The sequence below is a fragment of the Zootoca vivipara genome, chromosome 10, assembly GCF_965207765.1.
Source record: "Zootoca vivipara chromosome 10, rZooViv2.hap1.1, whole genome shotgun sequence".
NCBI lineage: Eukaryota > Metazoa > Chordata > Lepidosauria > Squamata > Lacertidae > Zootoca > Zootoca vivipara.
In genome coordinates, this window is record NC_142593.1 from 32377712 (window position 1) to 32397048 (window position 19337).

Genomic DNA, 19337 nt, shown 5'->3' on the forward strand with positions numbered 1-19337 from the left:
GAGGTCAAGTCAAAAGGTTCGGGTGATTCCCCAGACCCGGGCGGCGGATCGGTGCGTCAAAAGTGGTGGTTAGGCATCCCCTCAATCAGGATCATCCTGATTGAGGGAGTAGCCGCTTGCATTTCCTCTGCTTGGGAGGTAAAGTTGCACCGAAAAAGGAGAAGGGAAGAGGACGCTTGGTTTTTACATAACGTTTGAATAAAAAGGTAAAGGGACCCCTGACCATTAGGTCCAGTCGTGACCGACTCTGGGGTTGCGCGCTCATCTCGCATTATTGGCCGAGGGAGCCGGCGTATAGCTTCCAGGTCATGTGGCCAGCATGACAAAGCCGCTTCTGGCAAACCAGAGCAGCACATGGAAACGCCGTTTACCTTCCCGCTGTAGCGGTTCCTATTTATCTACTTGCATTTTGACGTGCTTTCGAACTGCTAGGTTGGCAGGAGCTGGGACCAAGCAACGGGAGCTCACCCCGTCACAGGGATTCGAACCGCCAACCTTATGATCAGCAAGCCCTAGGCTCAGTGGTTTAACCACAGCGCCACCTGGGTCCCTATAACGTTTGAATAGGCTTCATTTTTATGTAGAGATGCCAAATTTGGGGAACGTTACTATAATTAAAGCAGTAGTACAGGGCGCCTCCGTCTACTGTCCTCCCTTCAAGGTCCTTGCCCTTCCCTGTTGTGATCCTTTTTAATCTTTTAAATGGACTTTGGTATCCGGCGGTGAAACGTCGAGCTCTTAAGAGAAGCAGGAGCGATCAGAAAGTGCGGATTTGAAGGTCCTTTGGACGCCCGGGATTGCATGGAGCTATTTTAAAGGGGAAAGTTCCTTTGAGAATGTGCAGAGTAGTACTACACGTAGCTGACCACTCAAAAACTCCAGCCGTTCTTGCAAATTAGAGTTGGACTTTAATTTAAGTGGCTGCTGAGCTATAGACATATATTTGTTTTATAACTACATTTATTAGCTGTCAATCAAAATGCATCATTTCCCTGTGTCCTCTTAAATATATATAAGCAACATAATCACTATCCTCATATCAGCATAAGCCTGATAGCTAAGGAGTGGACTTTTTCTGAGGCAGCCACTAAACTGAGGAGGTAAAGTAAGCTTGCAACTTTCGTGGGGCTTGCATGCCACGCCTAAAGCCAAAACCGTGCATAGTCAAAACACATTGGGTTCAATGGTGGGTGAAATTGACAGTCATTTTTCTTGGAACCCCGCCCCCTTTTTATTTTTGGCTACACACATAAGGCTTAATGTTGTTGTTGTTTAGTCATTTAGTCGTGTCCGACTCTTCGTGACCCCATGGACCAGGCATCCTCAAACTGCGGCCCTCCATATGTTTTGGCCTACAACTCCCATGTTCCCTAGCTAACAGGACCAGTGGTCGGGGAAGATGGGAATTGTAGTCCAAAACATCTGGAGGGCCGAAGTTTGGGGAAGCCTGCCATGGACCATAGCACACCAGGCACTCCTGTCTTGCACTGCCTCCCGCAGTTTGGTCAAACTCATGTTCATAGCTTCGAGAACAGTGTCCAACCATCTCGTCCTCTGTCGTCCCCTTCTCCTAGTGTCCTCAATCTTTCCCAACATCAGGGTCTTTTCCAAGGATTCTTCTCTTCTCATGAGGTGGCCAAAGTATTGGAGCTTAATGTGCACAAGTTAAATGCACATAAGTTGCAGGCTTATTATATTTCCTCCTCACATCGGTATTCCTGGCATCTTTGTTGTATAGGTGTCCTCCTATGCTGAAGACACACCCCATTAATTACCTTGATCACCCATGTTAAGCTGAATGTTGGAAGATTTGGGACATAGCACTATGGAATTTGCTCCCACAAAAATAGGATTAGAAAAATGCACAGAGAATAAGGTTATCAAGAGCTACTAGCCATGATGACTATGTTCTGCATCCACTTTGGGGGGGGGGGAAACTATGTCTCAATACAGTAGTAGCAGGTGATAAGAACCACAAGTAGGCAGAATCCTGTTAAACTTGGGTCTTTGTGGGTTTCCCATAGGCATATGGTTGGCCACTTTGAGAACAGGATGCTGCACTAGATGGGCCATTGGCCTGATCCAGCAGGCTCTTATGTTCAGTGCTGCAAAACATAATTATAAATAAATGCATTGTGTTCTGAACAAACTATAGCAAATATTACTTCTTCAACATACCAAAGTGTTACAAAATATTTAGGCAAACTCTCAGCTTGGGAGTGTAAATATAATTCATTAATATTTGGCTTTAATTGTTTGCACTTCTATGTGACTGAAGTGTTGAAAGGGAGTCATGCCTAATTACTTAATCACTTCTCCCAAATAATTGTTTTTGTTTACAGGAGCACATCCTAAGCCTTCAGGCTTGATAATATAATCTAATAGTTAGAATCATGTCAAAGCTTGTGAAAATATTTATTTGCTTTTAATGGCTTTTGGTAAAATAACATCAGACAATGAAGAAACCATCTGTTTGCAGGTTACACTCATGTGCAATATTTTGTTTTTAAGATGCACAGTGCAGTATTTCAAGGTCATCATTAGTTTTAATTGCCAGAAAATATATGTTAATATATATGTTAATAATTCAAATTTACTTATTTATTTATTTAACAAAAAATATATAGTTTGATTGCCGTAAAGACAATAAATATTAAAATTATAAATAATACATGTAAACAATTTAAAACATTTAAAAATAATTAAAATTAACAGTAAAACACATCAACATTTGGATAGGCTTGCCTAAATAAAAATGTTTAAGTGGGTACAGTAGAGTGCAAATCAATACATATTGATAAACTGAAGGTGTTAGGCCATGGAGTCTGAAGATTGTAATAAAGTACAGGAGCTGAAAATTAGGGGGTTTAGATTACTAGAGTGCCTATCTAAGGCAACAGGGACTGCAGAGCAGGGATTTTTAAACAATTTTTTTATTTTAAAGCCAAATGATTTAGGAGAAAGTGGAATTGCCCCACTTGAGAGCTGAAAGAACTTTCTGACAGTAAGAGCTGTTTAGCAGTGGAAACAGACTCCCAGAAGAGGTGGTGGACTCTCCTTCCTTGGAGGTTTTTAATAAGACGTTAGATGGCCATCTGTCATTTAGCTGGCATTCCTGCACTGCAAGGGAGACTAGATGACCCCCAGGGTCCCTTCCAACTCCACGATTCTATGAATTTTGAATGGTAACCAAGTCTGCACTTAAATCCCTTCTGCGAAATACTAATATTCTGGCAGCACCCTGTGCCTCTACAGATGCATATGGCTGATTGTCCCTCCTTAGAAACATTGCAGAACAGTTAAGTTATTATGGGCCCCTCCCTCCCCCCCCCAGCCTGAAGTGATTAAGTGGAGGAACAGGTTGCTCCTGTTTGTAAGAACGTGGCCTTTGTTTCTGTTGTTGCATCACAGTTTGCAGCAGATGGGCCCTGAAAGGGAGAGCATCACCATTCGCTTTTCATTATACAAGTAATTTATGCAGACACCTGCTATTTTTTGAGAAATCCTCTATAAGTTTTCACACTCGCCAGCAATAAGAAGAGTATTCTCCCCCCCTTTATATCTTCTCAGCACATACAAATAATGAGTGAAGACAAACAAGACATTTTGTTTAGTTCACAACATTTGGCTGCTGCTGAAGAGCTTTCCCTGTGGTTTATTTGTCACAGTTACAGGGACAAATTGGAACCGGTCCTTGCCTTTAAGATCTACAGCTGCTCTAATTACATCTTAATGTGCTTGAAAAAAAATAAAAAAAAAAATCCTTCCAGTAGCACCTTAGAGACCCACTAAGTTTGTCATTGGTATGAGCTTTCATGTGCAAGCACACTTCTTCAGATACACTGAAACAGAAGTCACCAGACCCTTATACTGTACAGTATATAGTGAGAGGGTGGGGAGGGGTATTACTCAGAAGGGTGGTGGGAATGGGTGATTGGCTGATAGGTGTGGTAAACCTGTTGACGACTGTTAACGACTTCAATTGGTCTTACAGGAATCTAGCTTCAAAATTAAGGGAGCATGCAGCAGCTTTTATGGTGAAAATTGGCTTAAAAAACCTGATTGGTACAACTGCCAAAAGCTGTGGGTTTATCCATTCTGAAATGCTAAATGTGTTTTGTTATCTAAATGTGTGGTTGATTTAACATTGTAGCCAATATCTTAAATTAAGGCAACTTTAAAGTCCCTGGCATGCAAAACTGTTACCCTTCCCCAATTGGGGGAGGGATTTGGTAACCCTAATACATGTGACTATGTCAAAATGAGGGATGTATGAACGCTAAGGAGACTTCCGTCAGCACAGGATGTATCCTTGTACAACAAAATTTCCCCCCTCCTCTGCCCCCCAATCTGTTCTGAAGGTTCCCCAAGCCTCCAAAGTAAATTTGGGGGGCAGTGGGATGTACATGAAGGGAGTCGTCTCCTTACACTAGTGCTAATCCTTGCATTTGCATTTTTATTTAGTTGAATACTGCCCATAGTTTTGACACACTGTTAAATTATAAATGACATTACTTAATTTTTAAAACAGCAGAGAATCCATTAATTTATGATCAGCAGAGAAAAAAGTTGTACCCAACTTGCTAAATCATACATCAGAACTGACCCACTGAAATTAATGGACTTAAAAGTCTACTGGTTTTAGAGGATCTAGTCCCTAAATGTGTGGATACACAACTCAGAATCTCTTTATCTTAAAGTTAACTATTCCCATAGCATAGACGTTCGTTCATTTGATCGTGAAATAGTGCTTTCAAAAATACATCTGCCCCCAATTCCATCATAGCATAAAATGCACAGGCATCACGTACAAGCAAACTATTTACAAATATCTACATTAAGTGTCTAAAAAATAAAACACATTCAGTTGTTTTCTGCAGTTATTTTAATTATTTTAATTAAATTGGTGAAAAATGCTTAAAATCACTCTAATAAAAAGGTTCCCTGAAGTATGATGACAGGACTACAGCCCAAACCAGGGGCTCTGTTGGCATGCAATAACTTCTGCATGTTGACTTCTATGTATCACAGTGATGAAAGACCTGGAAGTCAATAGAAAGCCCACACACGCAAGCACATATGAATCTTAAATCAGTCTCCTTGAGCATTAAAGAGGTGCATTGCCTCTGTCACCCCCCTCCTTTCTAGGCTCTACCCTCCCCTACAGAGCAGTCAGTATTTTCAGTTTTGATCAGCTGTTTCCTCTGTTGAATGCACATAATTTTCTTCAGGTGTTGGGGAACAAGAACTTTTAGACGTACAGTTCAGCATTCTAGTGGGAGATGTGTGGGAAACAGAGCAGGCGCAATCTTGAGCACTGCACGTCTGGCAACTCAAACACACAGGAAGAGCTGACTTTGGGGGCTCTGAATCATCTTTGCACTGATTACTGCTAAGAGCAAGCTCTTCTTCTGAAAATTTGCTTTCCTTATTCTGCTGCAAACTATCTTCTTTCTCTTCCAGGGCACGAGCAAGCATATAACTAACTTTTCTTTGATGGGCCAAAGCTTCCTCCTTATCATTCAGCTGTAAAAATCAATAAAAAAATAAAAATAAACAGTGTATATTTATTTTTACAGAGATAAAAGAACACCATTAATATGCCCTCTATGAAGCCATACAAGTTACCAACCGAGTCTATCAGCATCCTAATGATTTCTTGTGGATTATCCAATTCTTCTATTTTCTTGCTGTCGGCGCCAGAAACAAGCATGCCCATCAACTTTCGCCCCAAGCTTTTCCTATTCCCTTGAAATGTGAAAGCACCTGAGGGGAAAAAATAACATTCACATTTAAGTCCTGATCTTTGAGATATTCTAAACAACAATCACCTTTTTAAAGTCCAAATAAAATTAAGCCTAAAACAAATATACAACTGGAAAACTCAGGCTGTTACCAAATGAAAATAAACTGCATACATCTAATCCAGCTTCCAAAAGTACACATGCTTTTGGTGGTGACTGCTACACAGACAAAATAATAACCAGCACAGATAGAACAAAAAGAATAGAGCAAAATGTTCTGCCGTTAAAGTGAATAAAGTGCTAGTAATGGAGGCCAAAATATGCTGATCTTAGATAACGTGTTTTGAATCCTCATTTTAAAATAAAGTAGTTATTCATAGTCTATTACAGGAATAGCCAATGCAGTGCCCTCCAAACGTTGTTGGGCTCGGACTCCCATCAATTCCAGTTGGTAAAACCAAAGGCCAAAGGTTGGCTATCCCTGCTCTTCTATTAAGCTCCAATATCCTATCAGCACCAGAAAGGCAATAATACAGGGGTGAGAAAAGAAGAAATGTATGCAGGTGCTTGAAAGAGGGAGGAGAAATTGCAATAATTTGGGAGTAAAATTATGTGAACTCCAAAACGGATATGAACTGTTTATTACTTTAGTTCACTCGCTGGTGGATGAATCCTCTCCCATCATTCCAAATACACATATATTTTTTTAAAAGCAGATTGCAATCACAGGATCACACTTTTATCATATTATCACCCACATGCAAATTATACATGTGCCAGAAAAATGCTTCCTATGGTCTTTTAACTTGACATTTATATTATTGGACATAATCCAGCATATATAATGCCACCAGTATGGAGAGATTATTCCATAATTTCTCATAGCTGTCTCCATGTAAACACCTTTTCCCAGATAATGAATAAGTGAGATTCAGAAGGTTTCAAATAAGATATCCTGAACTTTGGCTGTGATGTTTGAACAAGACCATTGTGTTTTGAGGTAATATATAAAAGTTCTCTCTTTGATGATGTTATCTGTGATGGCTCACTGATATACTGCTCTTCCTGAGATGAGCAGTAATCAAGCAATTAACATGCATGAACCAGCCTTAAATTCTCTTGGTAGGGACTGCTTTGCTACTCTGTTAGCTGCTATGATATTCAGGTCAGCAAATGTATGATGTCAAACAGTAGGTTTTAGGTTTATTCGAATAGGTTTTATACAAAACAAAAACTGCAAATTCTGGGCTACTTTCAGTACCACTGAAAATCATGCAGCATGGATAAAATTACCATCGTCTTTTATGTTTTTCCAGTTGAATCGTTTCTTTTCTTTTCTGCAGATCTTATTCATCTGTGTGAGTCCCAGAGCCTGGTCCTTCCTCCGCATCAGCTGTTGCTCAAATGCAATTCTGAAGGCATCTGCCATAATATATGCTTCTTCTTTACTCTTCTTCAGAAGCTCAAACTATGTTGTTGTTTTTTAAGATTGAGAGAAGGTTCAGATGACGTTCAAAAAAAGAGTGAATGAATCCACATTTTGGAGCTTTTTTAGTCATTCAGTCCCAGTACATTGGTATGGCAACTGCTTCCCCAAATGAAGTAGAGCTATACACACACACAGTCACTAGGTGACCAGGAAATTTAATTCTAACAATTGACTGGGAAAACCTCTAGTATACTCTGCCACAGGATTGACATTCAACAACAAAAACAATAATAAAAGTGGCTGTCCACACAGGGAGGCACTTTGTTCTTCGTTTATCATGGAACTGGGCTACGCCTTGTGCTAGGACGCAGAATCAATGGTAAAGAGTGTTAGAGTTGCTACAAAAATAAGTATCACCTACTACTGCTCCCTATAAAATCATCCTGTTTAGGCAGCAAACACCCCCACATTTTTCTTTGTGTGGAACAGCAACCAAGAAAGCAGAGACAGACAGACTTCTAGAAACAATTATTAGCTACCAAACCTAGGAAACTTTTTGGGACTCATCCAGAATCTGCTCTCCTAGTTGCATGAATGGATTTCATCATTTAGCCTAAAGAGGGCTGCACAAAGATAATGAGATGTGCCTACAAGAAAATGGCATTGATTCAGAAGAAACTTCTTCCATTAGAGCATGGATAGGCAAACTAAGGCCTGCAGGCCAGATCAGGCCCAATTGCCTTCAGGATCCAGCCCGTGGATGGTCCGGGAATTGCTGCATGGATCGCCAGCGTGCGCCGTTCTTTCACTCTCCTTCCCTCTCCCTCACACGGCGCCTCCGCCTCCTCCCTCCCTCCCTCCTCCTGGCTTCTCCCCACCCTGCCTAGAGGAGGAAGGGGGCTGGGCTATGTTGGTGCCACCACCACCACCAGCAGCAGCAGCAGTTGAGCGGCTGCCATTTTACGCAGTCCCTCTCCAAAGCCCTTTCACATGCCGCTCATCGTCCCTCTGCCGCCGCCGCAAGCCCCTGCCACTTGCAAGACACAGGTAAGCAGCTACCAGGGCTCGTGGTGTTCTTGCATCATTCCCCCCCTCAAAAAAATGTAGTCTGCGCCCCCACAAGGTCTGAGGGACAGTGGACCGGCTCCCTGCTGAAAAAGTTTGCTGACCCCTGCATTATAGCAAGAAAGATTCATCTTTGGATCCATCCCAGTTGTTTTCATAGGCTACCCTTGTCTAAATATACTCTTATGCATTGGGCTGCTAATATGTATACTGTACATACGGTATATATAATAATATAATATAATATAATATAATAATACAAGTTTTAGATATCTGTCATCAGCATTGACATATCAGCTGCCTAAACACTGTATTTTTAAGCTTACATCATTTTGAACAATTTCACACATGGCAAGTGCCTTCTACACATCTTCATTAAAAGGGACAACAAGCATTTCAGTCCAAGCATAAATACCTCTTGTTTGAGCTGAAGCAGTTGTTTTCGAGTCACCGCTGACATTTTTGCACAGGAGCATGGCTCTCCGTCAAGACCACTGCAAGTGCAAGCTCCAAGTACTGCCAGCTTTAAATTCAAATGCACACCATCCATTATTGATTTTTTTGTTTTGTTTTTTTATTTTTTTAAAAAACCCAGAATAAGGGTGGACTTATACATCTTCATTCAAGTTATATTACTAGTTGGATCCAGAGTGGCCCTTTAGAACAGAAGGGCAGCTTCCATTTCCAGAAGTTACTGCAATCTAATAGAAGCTCCCACTCATGAAAGGTAGAGACGACTTTCTCTGATTCCCCTTCTGCCTCATGCACCTTGTTCCAGAGTACCCTTCAACTCTCATGGGAAGATATTCAAGTAGTGTAGGGGTGATCAACGAAAAATCACCTCTCACCTATCCCCCACCCACCCCCAACATTCCATTACTGTAACTAGAATCAGTATCAAACTCATTATGAACTCTTGGGCTTTTCTATTTTTAATTTCTCCATTTCACAGCTCAAAAAGAGTTGTAAAAGATCAACTTGGGGCAGACTGGTCTAGGAAGAAAGAGGGAGCGAGCAATGGTGTTTCATGAACTGGATAAGATCCCAAGTCCCAATGGAGGAGGGAATATAGTAGCCAAAAGAACTGAAGCTTCTGCCCTTCCACTTCATTCTCAAAGCAACTGGTATCAGCAAAAGACTCAAACAAAGCAATTTTAATATACTCACCTCAAGTCCTGTTATCTCTGTAAAACCACTCTTGCTAAGGGACATGTTCTCCTGAACAATCTTCCGCTGTTTGACATCTAGGACAGCGAGAATCTCCAAGTGCTGTCGTTCCAAAACTGTAAAATTCAATATTGAGCAAGGAAACAGTTTGCGAAATTTCCAATCGGCTTCTGCTGCTTCAAATCCTCGCTTATGTAGTTTTCAAATTTAATAGGGTTTGATTCTTCATTTACCTTTTTTTGGGGGGTATACACAAAATAAAGGAGCTTAATTTCGCCTACAAGTTTGTGTTGGAAGCTTCCCTAGTCTCAGATTTTGTGGAATCGGTTGAGATCACACACTTGGGAGGAAAAGGCTCTTTACACAGCACTAGTTTTATTATGTCATATATTATGGACTGAAAACTCTGCATCTGAAGCAAGTTTGAAGCTGTGGTTTACTAAACTATGCTGAAATTATGTGTCAATAAGTGTTGCCAGACACTTAAACAAAAGTTTAAGACTAAGACATTATGCCTAAATGATTTGATGAACTTTACAATTATATGTTTTAACAACTTGCATTTTTGAAAATACCTTTGTTTAACTTACTCTTGGAATTAGTTTAACTCACTCTTGTATTGTGACTCTATTCTTGAATTGTGACTCTATATTCTGCATCATAGAAAGTTAAACTGAACACAGTACACTTTTCAAAAAAGATTAGTCTTTGGTTTTTTGCATCTAAGATGAAGGTGAGAAACACAATTTCTTTAAAAGGCAAAGAACTGAAAAAGGTGGAGCATACTTACATTCATTTTCAGACTTGAGTGTTTTAACTTCATCAGTTTTCAATTTCAGTGTTTCCTTAAGTGCAGCATTTTCACAATAAATTCTGTTGGCAATGGCAACAAATGACATGTTTTTAAATCATACCTCAAACATATGCTTCTATATATTGTAAAACTGAGGTATTACTTTGGTATGTATACCTGTCATATTTTTCTGCCCAAGACTCTTCTGTATTTTTAAATTTCTCCTGATTAATTTTGATTTCCCACTGTAGAACATTTATTTCCTATAAACAGTAAAATGTTAATATTAGAAGAAAGCGGGACAATATTCCATAAGTTGAACATTATACTCTTAGTGTAGTGAAGATGGATCAAATTCCCTCCTCCATCCCATAACCACACTGCTCAGATTTATTCATAAAATTTTGCCTTAGCTTGGCAAGAAGCAGCCAGTGCACAACTGGCAATGTTTGGAAATAATTTATTACAAGTAATCACCTGGTTCAAAAAGCCAACCACAAGCCAGCTTGCCTGTTCTGCTGGGCAGTAAGTACATTCTAAACACCTCTGACTGTGCACTTACTGCTCTCCTGTTCACTTTTCCTGTTGAAATCTAGGATTACAGTCAATTGTTTGCCTAAAAATACTGAGTCAGCAACTTTAGATAACTACTGAAGAAAGACAAAATCTCTAGGAATGTTCTAGGTATCCACACATTCATACAATCAGTCTACTGCATTAATTTGAAAATCAATTTTCTAGTTTTCACTATTGTGGAGAAAAACTTGAAAATCTGTGGGCACAGTGTTCGCTAAAAGATAAGAATCAAACAGTTCTTCCCATGGAATAAAAACTCTGTGGTCTGAAATCTCCTAATTATCCAGACTCATTTTTTCCAATAAGTATTCCAGCAAACTATTACAACTGTACTAAATAAAATATTGTAAATAAAAGACAAATCAACAAAGATGTGCAGTGCAGCACCATGAATATTCACTGAGAAGTAAATTGCAGTGTTCAGTGGATCTTTTTGCCCAGTAAGGATTGCAGTCTTAAGTATGCTTAGTCTATTGAAATGAATTAGTTGAAGCATGTTTCAGATTTTTGCTTTAGGGCTGCAATCCCATACACACCTCAGCTATTTTTGCCCCTCTTCAGAGAAAGAATAAGGTATAGTCTTACCTTTTCCAAAGCTCTCTTCTGCTGCTCTGTTTTTTTAAATACCGCTTTAGTATGACAAGTGGCTTTATCCAGCACAGCCTGTGAAATAAAAATTTAAAAAGCTGAACTATTATGTCTCGCAGATCATACTAAAAGTGAAAACATATGCATCAATCAGTGGCAGACTTTGAACTCTCAAATTTCAGAGGCTCCCACCTGCCTCTCACACTGTTCTACAACATTGTTATGGCGCCCCCTGCAGCATCTGAACTTGTCGCGCTACCCTAAAACTGCCTCTGCATCAATTAAGGAACTGGTCACCAACATAAGTAATAAAACCATAACAGTGAAGAACAGCTGTCTCATTTGCATAACAGTATATGTACAATTTGAAAAATGCTACATTACAAATTTCATGTAAATTCATATGTATTAGTAAGTTACCATGCTCTGCAGAATTTTTAGTGCTTGCTCTTTGCCTTCAAGTTGTCTTTGAGATGCTTCCAATTCAACTCTTAAAACTTCTATTTCCTGGGTACAAATAAAGTCATGTTGAGTAAACAAAAATATTGGGCATCACACAGAGACTTCCTGTTATGAGTGGATGGTACACCTGCTTGTGCGATTGGAAGAATTTCTCCCTCAGGCTGCAGCCCCATCTCCACACCATATCCCACACTGTTCTGGAGGGTTCCCTGGCCAGCAGGAGAGGCTCCTGCTTAAACCATCAACCAAGGCAACCAAGTCGTCTTCAGTGCCATAACTTGGCCTAAAGCCAGACCGAAATGGATCCAGAAAATCCACTTCCTTCAAATATGGGTGAAGCTGGACTTCTACTACTCTCTCAACACCTTGCCCCATATTTGCTATTGCTTCTGGGTCTAGGTAAAGGGTAAAGGAACCCCTGACCGTTAGGTCCAGTTGCGAATGACTCTGGGGTTGTGGCGCTCATCTCGCTCTATAGGCCGAGGGAGTCGACATTTGTCCACAGACAACTTCCGGGTCATGTGGCCAGCATGACTAAGCCGCTTCTGGTGAACCAGAGCAGCGCACGGAAACGCCGTTTACCTTCCCGCCGGAGCGGTACCTATTTATCTACTTGCACTTTGACATACTTTCAAACTGCTAGGTGGGCAGGAGCTGGGACCGAGCAACGGGAGCTCACCCCGTCGCAGGGATTCGAACCACCAACCTTCTGCTCGGCAAGCCCTAGGCTCTGTGGTTTAGACCACAGCACCACCTGCGCTTCTGGTTCTAGGGACACCCTATTAGTGAGAAAAATAAGGTTCCAAATTAAGTCTTACCAAGATAGGCACTTACCTCTTCAGCTTCTTGAAGGTGTTGTATTAATTCTTCATTTGAGGCCTCCGAGTTAGATTCTGTGTGCATTCATAATAGAAAAAGCGTCCTGGTTTGAAACTAATAGGATGGCACGCATATTTCTAACTTAAAATGCATCAGCTGTTTCTCAAAACTGTGTTTGATCATTTGCCCTCCCCTCGCACTTTTAAGCATTTAATACACCACTTCTTAAGTTTCAATAAATAGCATCTGATTTTTGGAAAAGAGGGGGGGGGACACATTGGGCGTATCCCAATGGTGGAGGGGGGGGAGATGCAAAAGATCTTTAGATCAAAAGGTAAAGTTAAATCAACACTAACTTATTTAATGGCTAACCACAAATTTGTTTGTCTCCATGCTGAGCTGTCCAGCACATGAGGTCCAGCACCCGACTCAGGCAATGGAGATAAAAGAGATGGCACTCTGTCCACACTACTGCTTCCAGAACACACACACACCCCGCTGGCAAGAGGGAGGCATTCTGGTGTGCAGAGAATGCTTTGCGGAACGGTCTGGCTCCCACCAACTTTAGTGAGAGCTGCAGTGTTCTGGCAGCAGAAGTGATGAGTGCTGAGCACAGCGGCAGATGGGGCAGGAGGCAGCAATTCCCGGTTTACCTCAGGTGGCAAAAAGGAATGGGCCACCCATGTCTCCATGCATGTATGGAGCTATGTCTCAAGAGAAGTATAAATAAAATAAAAACTTGGGACACGTGGAACTCTACTGGAGATTCCTTAAAAAGAAAGAAGTAAAACTGAGTTCTCCAAAAGGCAAAGCAAGAAAGTGAAACATCAGAGAGCAGCTGCTCTCTTTTAAAAAGGAACAAGGGGGGAGGGATGCAATACTCAAAGAACAAATTTCAAAATAACTGCCTGCAACACTTGCCACAGTCACAATCCATACAGAACTCCAACTTGCGCTGGAAGCAATAGTTTTCTGCGAGAAGGAAATTGTATTTCCTCAGCAACATCCAGTTATTGTTTTGAATATTTGAAAAATGAGTCGATGTCCCCAAAATGGACTCTCACTCATGTTACTATACACTGAGACACTACTGTAGGCCTACACTGTGGCCTCAGAGATAAATGAGACTACATTAATCTCTTTCATGCTTGGAATCTACAAGCTGGGCTACATCATTAGAAGCCTAGCACCCAAATGGCTGAGTCAACAAATAAGGGCTTAGTGTGCTGACTGATATGCCAGTCCCCTGTACAGCATTGTTTACAACTTATATAAACCCTTAAATACTGCCCCCTCTCCTCTCTTGTGTTCCATTGGAACCTTAATTTTTTACAGGAAAACTTGTAAAACAGTATGTCTTAACTGATGCAAGGTCTAACATTCTAAATTCAGTTATTATAGCTTCTATTTAAGTCAACATGCTTAAGCACACACCACTGGGTCAACACTATCCATCATACATATATCTTACATTCCTTATTTTTGTTTTGAACACCTACAGGTCACACTCGGAAAATTAGAATATCGTCAAAAAGTGCATTTATTTCAGTAATGCAACTTATTATTTTTTTATTTTAATTTTAATTTTTACAAATGCTTTCTTTTGGAAATTCCACAGTAATAGAACAAATAATTACAATAATACAAAAACAAACAAAAACAAGCATCGCTATTACATTTCATTAATTACATTCCATTTATAATTGACCCACCTAACAACAAATAATTACAATTACAACAAATAAAGGCTTGACATATCTTGTTTTGCATGTCATGCATCTATCTCATATATTGGTTTTACCTTTTAAGTTGCGTTACTGAAATAAATGCACTTTTCGACGATATTCTAATTTTCCGAGTTTCACCTGCAGAGGTGAAAAGCTCAGTATAACTGAAAATTTGAAGCCAGCATTTTAGGTGGTGCAATAAACTGTTTCACCTGCTGCTCTATATTTGTTGTTCTGTGGTACTCACATGGCTAAAAAAACTTCTGCTTTTGGAGATGTTTATGAATTAAGTATCTTAATAGCAACATTTACTAGCTGTATGAATAATAATAATAATTTATTATTTATACCCCACCCATCTGGCTGGGTTTCCCCAGCCACTCTGGGCAGCTTCCAACTGAATATTAAAAACAATACAGCATCAAACATTAAAAACTTCCCTAAACAGGGCCGCCTTCAGTTGTCTCTTAAAAGTAAAATAGTTGCTTATTGCCTTGACATCTGCTGGGAGGGCATTCCACAGGGCAGGTGCCACTACCAAGAAGGCCCTCTGCTGGTTCCCTGTAACCTGACTTCTCGCAGTGAGGGAACCGCCAGAAGGCCCACGGCACTGGACCTCAGTGTCCGGGCTGGATGATGGGGATGGAGACGCTCCTTCAGGTATACAGGTATACAAGGTCCAAAAGTTTGGATTGAACTAAAACCTTACCAGAGCTGTTTTGTCGGTTGCAGCTACGAAATGCATTGATTCCCATTTTTTTGACCGACGTGTCATTCAAGCTGTTACACCTTGAGCAACGAAAAACTGTTGCATCACATTCTTCTCCTTTTTTTGGCAGCATAAATGGACTGAAGATTTTCCTTCCTGAACCTCTTCTAGGCATACCTGGGTGTACGCTGAAGCTTTCAGGTTCATACATATCACTTTGTCTTCTAATGAGTCCATTTCCCAAGTCTCCACATGCCATGTCATCATCTTCACCTTCTGAGGTCATATCCAGTTTGTTCTGCAATGACACTGCTTCACTCATTGGCAACACAAATAGCTTCTTATTTCAAGCTAGAGGTGCCTTTGTTCAAATACAAAAGCTTTGTTTAAACACGTCAGGGAAAGTTGTGCTGGAAAATAAATTAATAAAAACGAATAATTATGTTATAACAAAACTAAAGATGTCTCCGTTTCTTTAACAGGCACTTCTGGCATTTCTAGATGGCAGCAAATATTTTTTTTACACTGTACTAAGATTTTCCTAAATAACCCATGCTTCTTGTCAAAAAGATTATTAATTACAGGAAGCATTTCCTGCAAATTAAACACATGTTTTGTTACTACTGATTTCTAAGCACGACTGCAAAATAAGATTCCAAGAACTTAAAAGCATATCAGTGTAATCTTATGCCGTGCTGGCAGGACCATAAACACACCCAGCCACTTTGTTTACTTTAAAATGTAATTAAAAAAAGAAAGCATTGTTTAACTTACAATCCAACAACTGCAAAAGTCACATCAAGACCTATGTGGAATAGAGTTATTGTATGAGACGTGCATATTACACTATGTTGTTGCTTTCCTAGTTCTCTTTAATAGAATCCACCCATTTATAACATCCTCACAAAGGAACTCTGAATACTTGGCTGATATTTTTTTAAAGCAGATAATGTTAAGAGGAAGCATTTATAGAAAACCCTCTCTTCATTCAAAATGTCTTCTTATGCTGTTTTTGCACACAGATATTTTAATTTTAGTAAACCATTTTGAATGTGTGCTGCTTGTTTTTAAGAAAATAAAATGGAACTTCTGTTCACCTACCCTTTAGAGACTGATTTAGACCTAAATACAGTAACGGGAAGAGCTTGTCTTCTGCACGTCCATGTAAATATGAACCAAGGTCATGAGTAACATTGTGTATACATTCTCCCATAATGTTTACAATTTAGGCACGCTTAATTGGGGTGCCAGGGGAGGAGGCTGCTTCGTTAACATGTAGTCTTAGTTGGTCTCTAAGGTGCTACTGGACATGTTGTTTTTTTAAAAAAAATTAATTTATTTTGCCTGCCTCAGACCAACACAGCTACCTACCTGAATCTAGAAACATAGAACCATAGAGTTGGAAGGGACCTAGAGGATCATCCAGTCCAACCCCCTGCAGTGCTGGAATATGCAGCTGTCCCATACAGGGATCAAACCTGCAACCTTGGGGTTATCAGCACCACACTTGTATCAACAAGAAGCATTACCCACTGCTCATTTCTCATTAGAATGACACACTTTTAGTTTTACAGTATATTTGAAACAACAAGCATTTTATATTTATCAAGTATACAATGAGCAAAAACATATTTATCTGCAGGTATAGCTAGCAGGTGAGTGGCTGTAGCTCAGTGATAGAGCATCTGCTTTCCATGCAAAAGATCCCAGGCTCCATTCCCAGCATCTCTACGTAGGGCTGGGAGAGAGGCTTGTTTGAAATCCTGAACTGCTCCCACTCAGTGCAGACAATGTTGAGCTAGATCAGGCACCCCCAAACTGCGCCCCTCCAGATGTTTTGGCCTACAACTCCCATGATTCCTAGCTAACAGGACCAGTGGTTGGGGAAGATGGGAATTGTAGCCCAAAATATCTGGAGGGCCGAAGTTTGGGGATGCCTGAGCTAGATGGACCCATGGTCTGACTCACTATAAGGCAGTTTCCTGATGTCTTAACATTCCACGGTGGATCCAGTATTACAAAACATCCCTTATTGCTGCATAACTATACAGCAACAAGCATTTTATATTTATAATGTACACAGTTATAAGATTCTTCATATTTATGTACAGGTGTAGCTGGCATAAAAACAAAAAATGCATTGACCCGAGATTACAGAACATACCTTATCGCTGCAGAATCATACAATCGGTCCCTTTTACTTATTTAAGGGCTTCCCAGAATAAAGAACTTATCCTCTAATTATCTCTTTCATGGGTAGCTCAGCTGACTAGAGTGTGATGCTGACAATGTCAAGGTTGCGGGTCCCAAGGGAAAGCTGCATATTTCTGCATTGCAGGGGGTTAGACTAGAACTAGATGATCCTCAGGGTCCCTTGCAACTCTGTGATTCTATCTATCAATTATGACAGCACCTTAAGCAGGGCTTTCTCTTCTGCCCCCCCCCCCCAATTTCTTTAAAAAGCTGCATGTCCAACCAACATTCAACAGGTGCAGCTTGGAGCACTACTGGCGTCTCCATACAGGGCAAAACTGTGGTCTGTCTGCTGAATGTCTCCCTTTGCCACCAATACTGTATTAAAAGGTACAGGAAAGTACGGTACGTACGGCAAGGAAAGCTCCCCGTCCTCGTTGCACGGGCAACGCAAAATCTCAGAGAGCGTGTGAGCTGAGCGCACGCGAATTCTGGCTAAAAAAGAGAACGCGAAGCAATTTTAGGAAGAAGTGTGCATGCACACGAAAGCTTATACCCAGAACAAACCTAGTTTATCTCTAAGGAGCTACTGCCTACTGGACAATTTTTTTTAGGTTTTATTTATTTATTTCCACTTTCACGAAAGAACGCGCACGAGCCTCCCGGGCTTCCCTCCGCGCCACGTGCACAGAACCCCGACGCCCCACGGCTCGGTCCCTCCTCGGACCCCCTTTCCCTCTCCCCCCCCCCCAGGGGCCGAGCTTTCCGGAGCTGCGGGTCTCCGCGCGCAAGCCAAGCCCGCCGCAGACCCACCTGGCAGGCGAGGCGAGCAGGGCTTCCTCCTTCCCTCCAGTCCAGCCGTCCGTCGCCCTTCCCGGTCCGCCCCTCTGTTCCTCCCGGCCTCCGTCCCTCCCTCCAGGGCAGGGCTTCACCTGCCCGCCTACCCCGAGCCCTCCCTTCCCCGCAGCTAGAGGAGGAACCTGCAGAGTCAAGAGTGGGCACGGTAATATAAAAAGCTTGTTGCAAATATAAATCTAACTGGCCCATTAGTTTCTAAGCTGCCACCCACAAGCCTCTGTGTCGTTGCAGCAGGAAGAAATGGGAAGGTACCTGATACTACCATACCGGTCTGCTGCAAGGCAGTGGTGTTTTTTTGGGTGTGTGTGTGTGTGGATTATTTATTTCTTTGCATTTATATACTTTTTTCCTACAAGGAGCTCAAGAGGGCATACGAGGTTCTCCCCATTTTATACTCACAACACCCTGTGAAATAGGTTAGGCTGAGAGACAGCGACTGGCCCAAGGTCAGCCCTAGTGGGCTTCATGGCTGAGTGGGGATTTGAACCCCAGCCTCCCAGGTCATAGTCCAACAGCAAGTGGTTTACCTGGAAGGCTCTAATGGAATATATTTGGTGTCTATGTTCCTGTCCAAATACAGTGCCAATCAGGGTCAAATTTAGGTTTGATGAGGCCCTAAGCTACTGAAGGTAATGGGGTCCTTAATATGTCCCACTGTCCTTTGTCAACAACAAATTGTTGCTGTTTTTGTGCTGAATATATGCTATATGGTAATTTATGGACCTACACAACACAAAACACTGTTGCTGTGTGTAGGTTTTAGTTTAGTTTTTTATCTTATATTTTGGAAATGTACTGGTACATCCAGGTTTTTTCCTTTAATTTTTTGGGGGCCCCCCAAGAGAGTGGGACCCTAAGCTATAGCTTGTTTAGCTTATACATAAATCTGGCACTGGTGCCAATACAGTGGTACCTGTGGTTATGAACGCTTTACCTCACCTGGGCTGGTTCTTTTTTTTAAAAAATTTTTTTATTGGTTTTATATAATAACACAAAAAAACAAAAGCATACAGAACATATCCATCCAGCTTCTCTCCCTCCCTCCACAAGTCCCCTTCTGCCACAAGAGAATCCCGTGGACGATGAGAGTCGAATGTAGTCCATTTTATAGATGGGTTTGTCCTCACCCCCCCTCCTTTCCCCCAGAGCCTCCCCCTGCCACCAAGAAGCCCTAGGATGACAAGGAGAGATACGGGTTGGTGTCCCC

General features: G+C 41.2%; 1 protein-coding gene and 1 long non-coding RNA gene across 6 annotated transcripts; one reads left to right on the top strand and one right to left on the bottom strand.

Annotated features, from left to right (window-relative positions):
• Positions 1 to 4: 4 nt before the first annotated feature.
• Positions 5 to 10087, top strand: LOC148684421 (uncharacterized). Its single transcript, XR_015946229.1, has 2 exons — positions 5 to 206; positions 7088 to 10087. It is a non-coding gene; the product is annotated as an uncharacterized LOC148684421 (long non-coding RNA).
• On the bottom strand, positions 4868 to 18237 carry CCDC125 (coiled-coil domain containing 125). Of its 5 annotated transcripts, none has more exons than XM_088653288.1 (14): positions 18086 to 18187; positions 17686 to 17767; positions 15854 to 15884; positions 15257 to 15489; positions 12659 to 12717; positions 11783 to 11869; positions 11360 to 11437; positions 10376 to 10461; positions 10196 to 10278; positions 9406 to 9521; positions 8654 to 8761; positions 7038 to 7212; positions 5633 to 5766; positions 4868 to 5526 (listed from the first exon to the last, which is right to left on the bottom strand). In XM_088653288.1, the coding sequence occupies exons 4-14, from the start codon at positions 15399 to 15401 to the stop codon at positions 5182 to 5184; spliced, it is 1416 nt and encodes a 471-aa protein (XP_088509414.1). In that variant the 5' UTR covers positions 15402 to 15489; positions 15854 to 15884; positions 17686 to 17767; positions 18086 to 18187; the 3' UTR covers positions 4868 to 5181. The 5 variants fall into 5 exon arrangements, with proteins under 5 accessions (XP_088509414.1, XP_088509412.1, XP_088509411.1 ...); XM_088653286.1 differs by having other exon boundaries at positions 15080 to 15489; XM_088653285.1 differs by lacking the exon at positions 15854 to 15884 and having other exon boundaries at positions 15080 to 15489.
• Positions 18238 to 19337: the final 1100 nt, after the last annotated feature.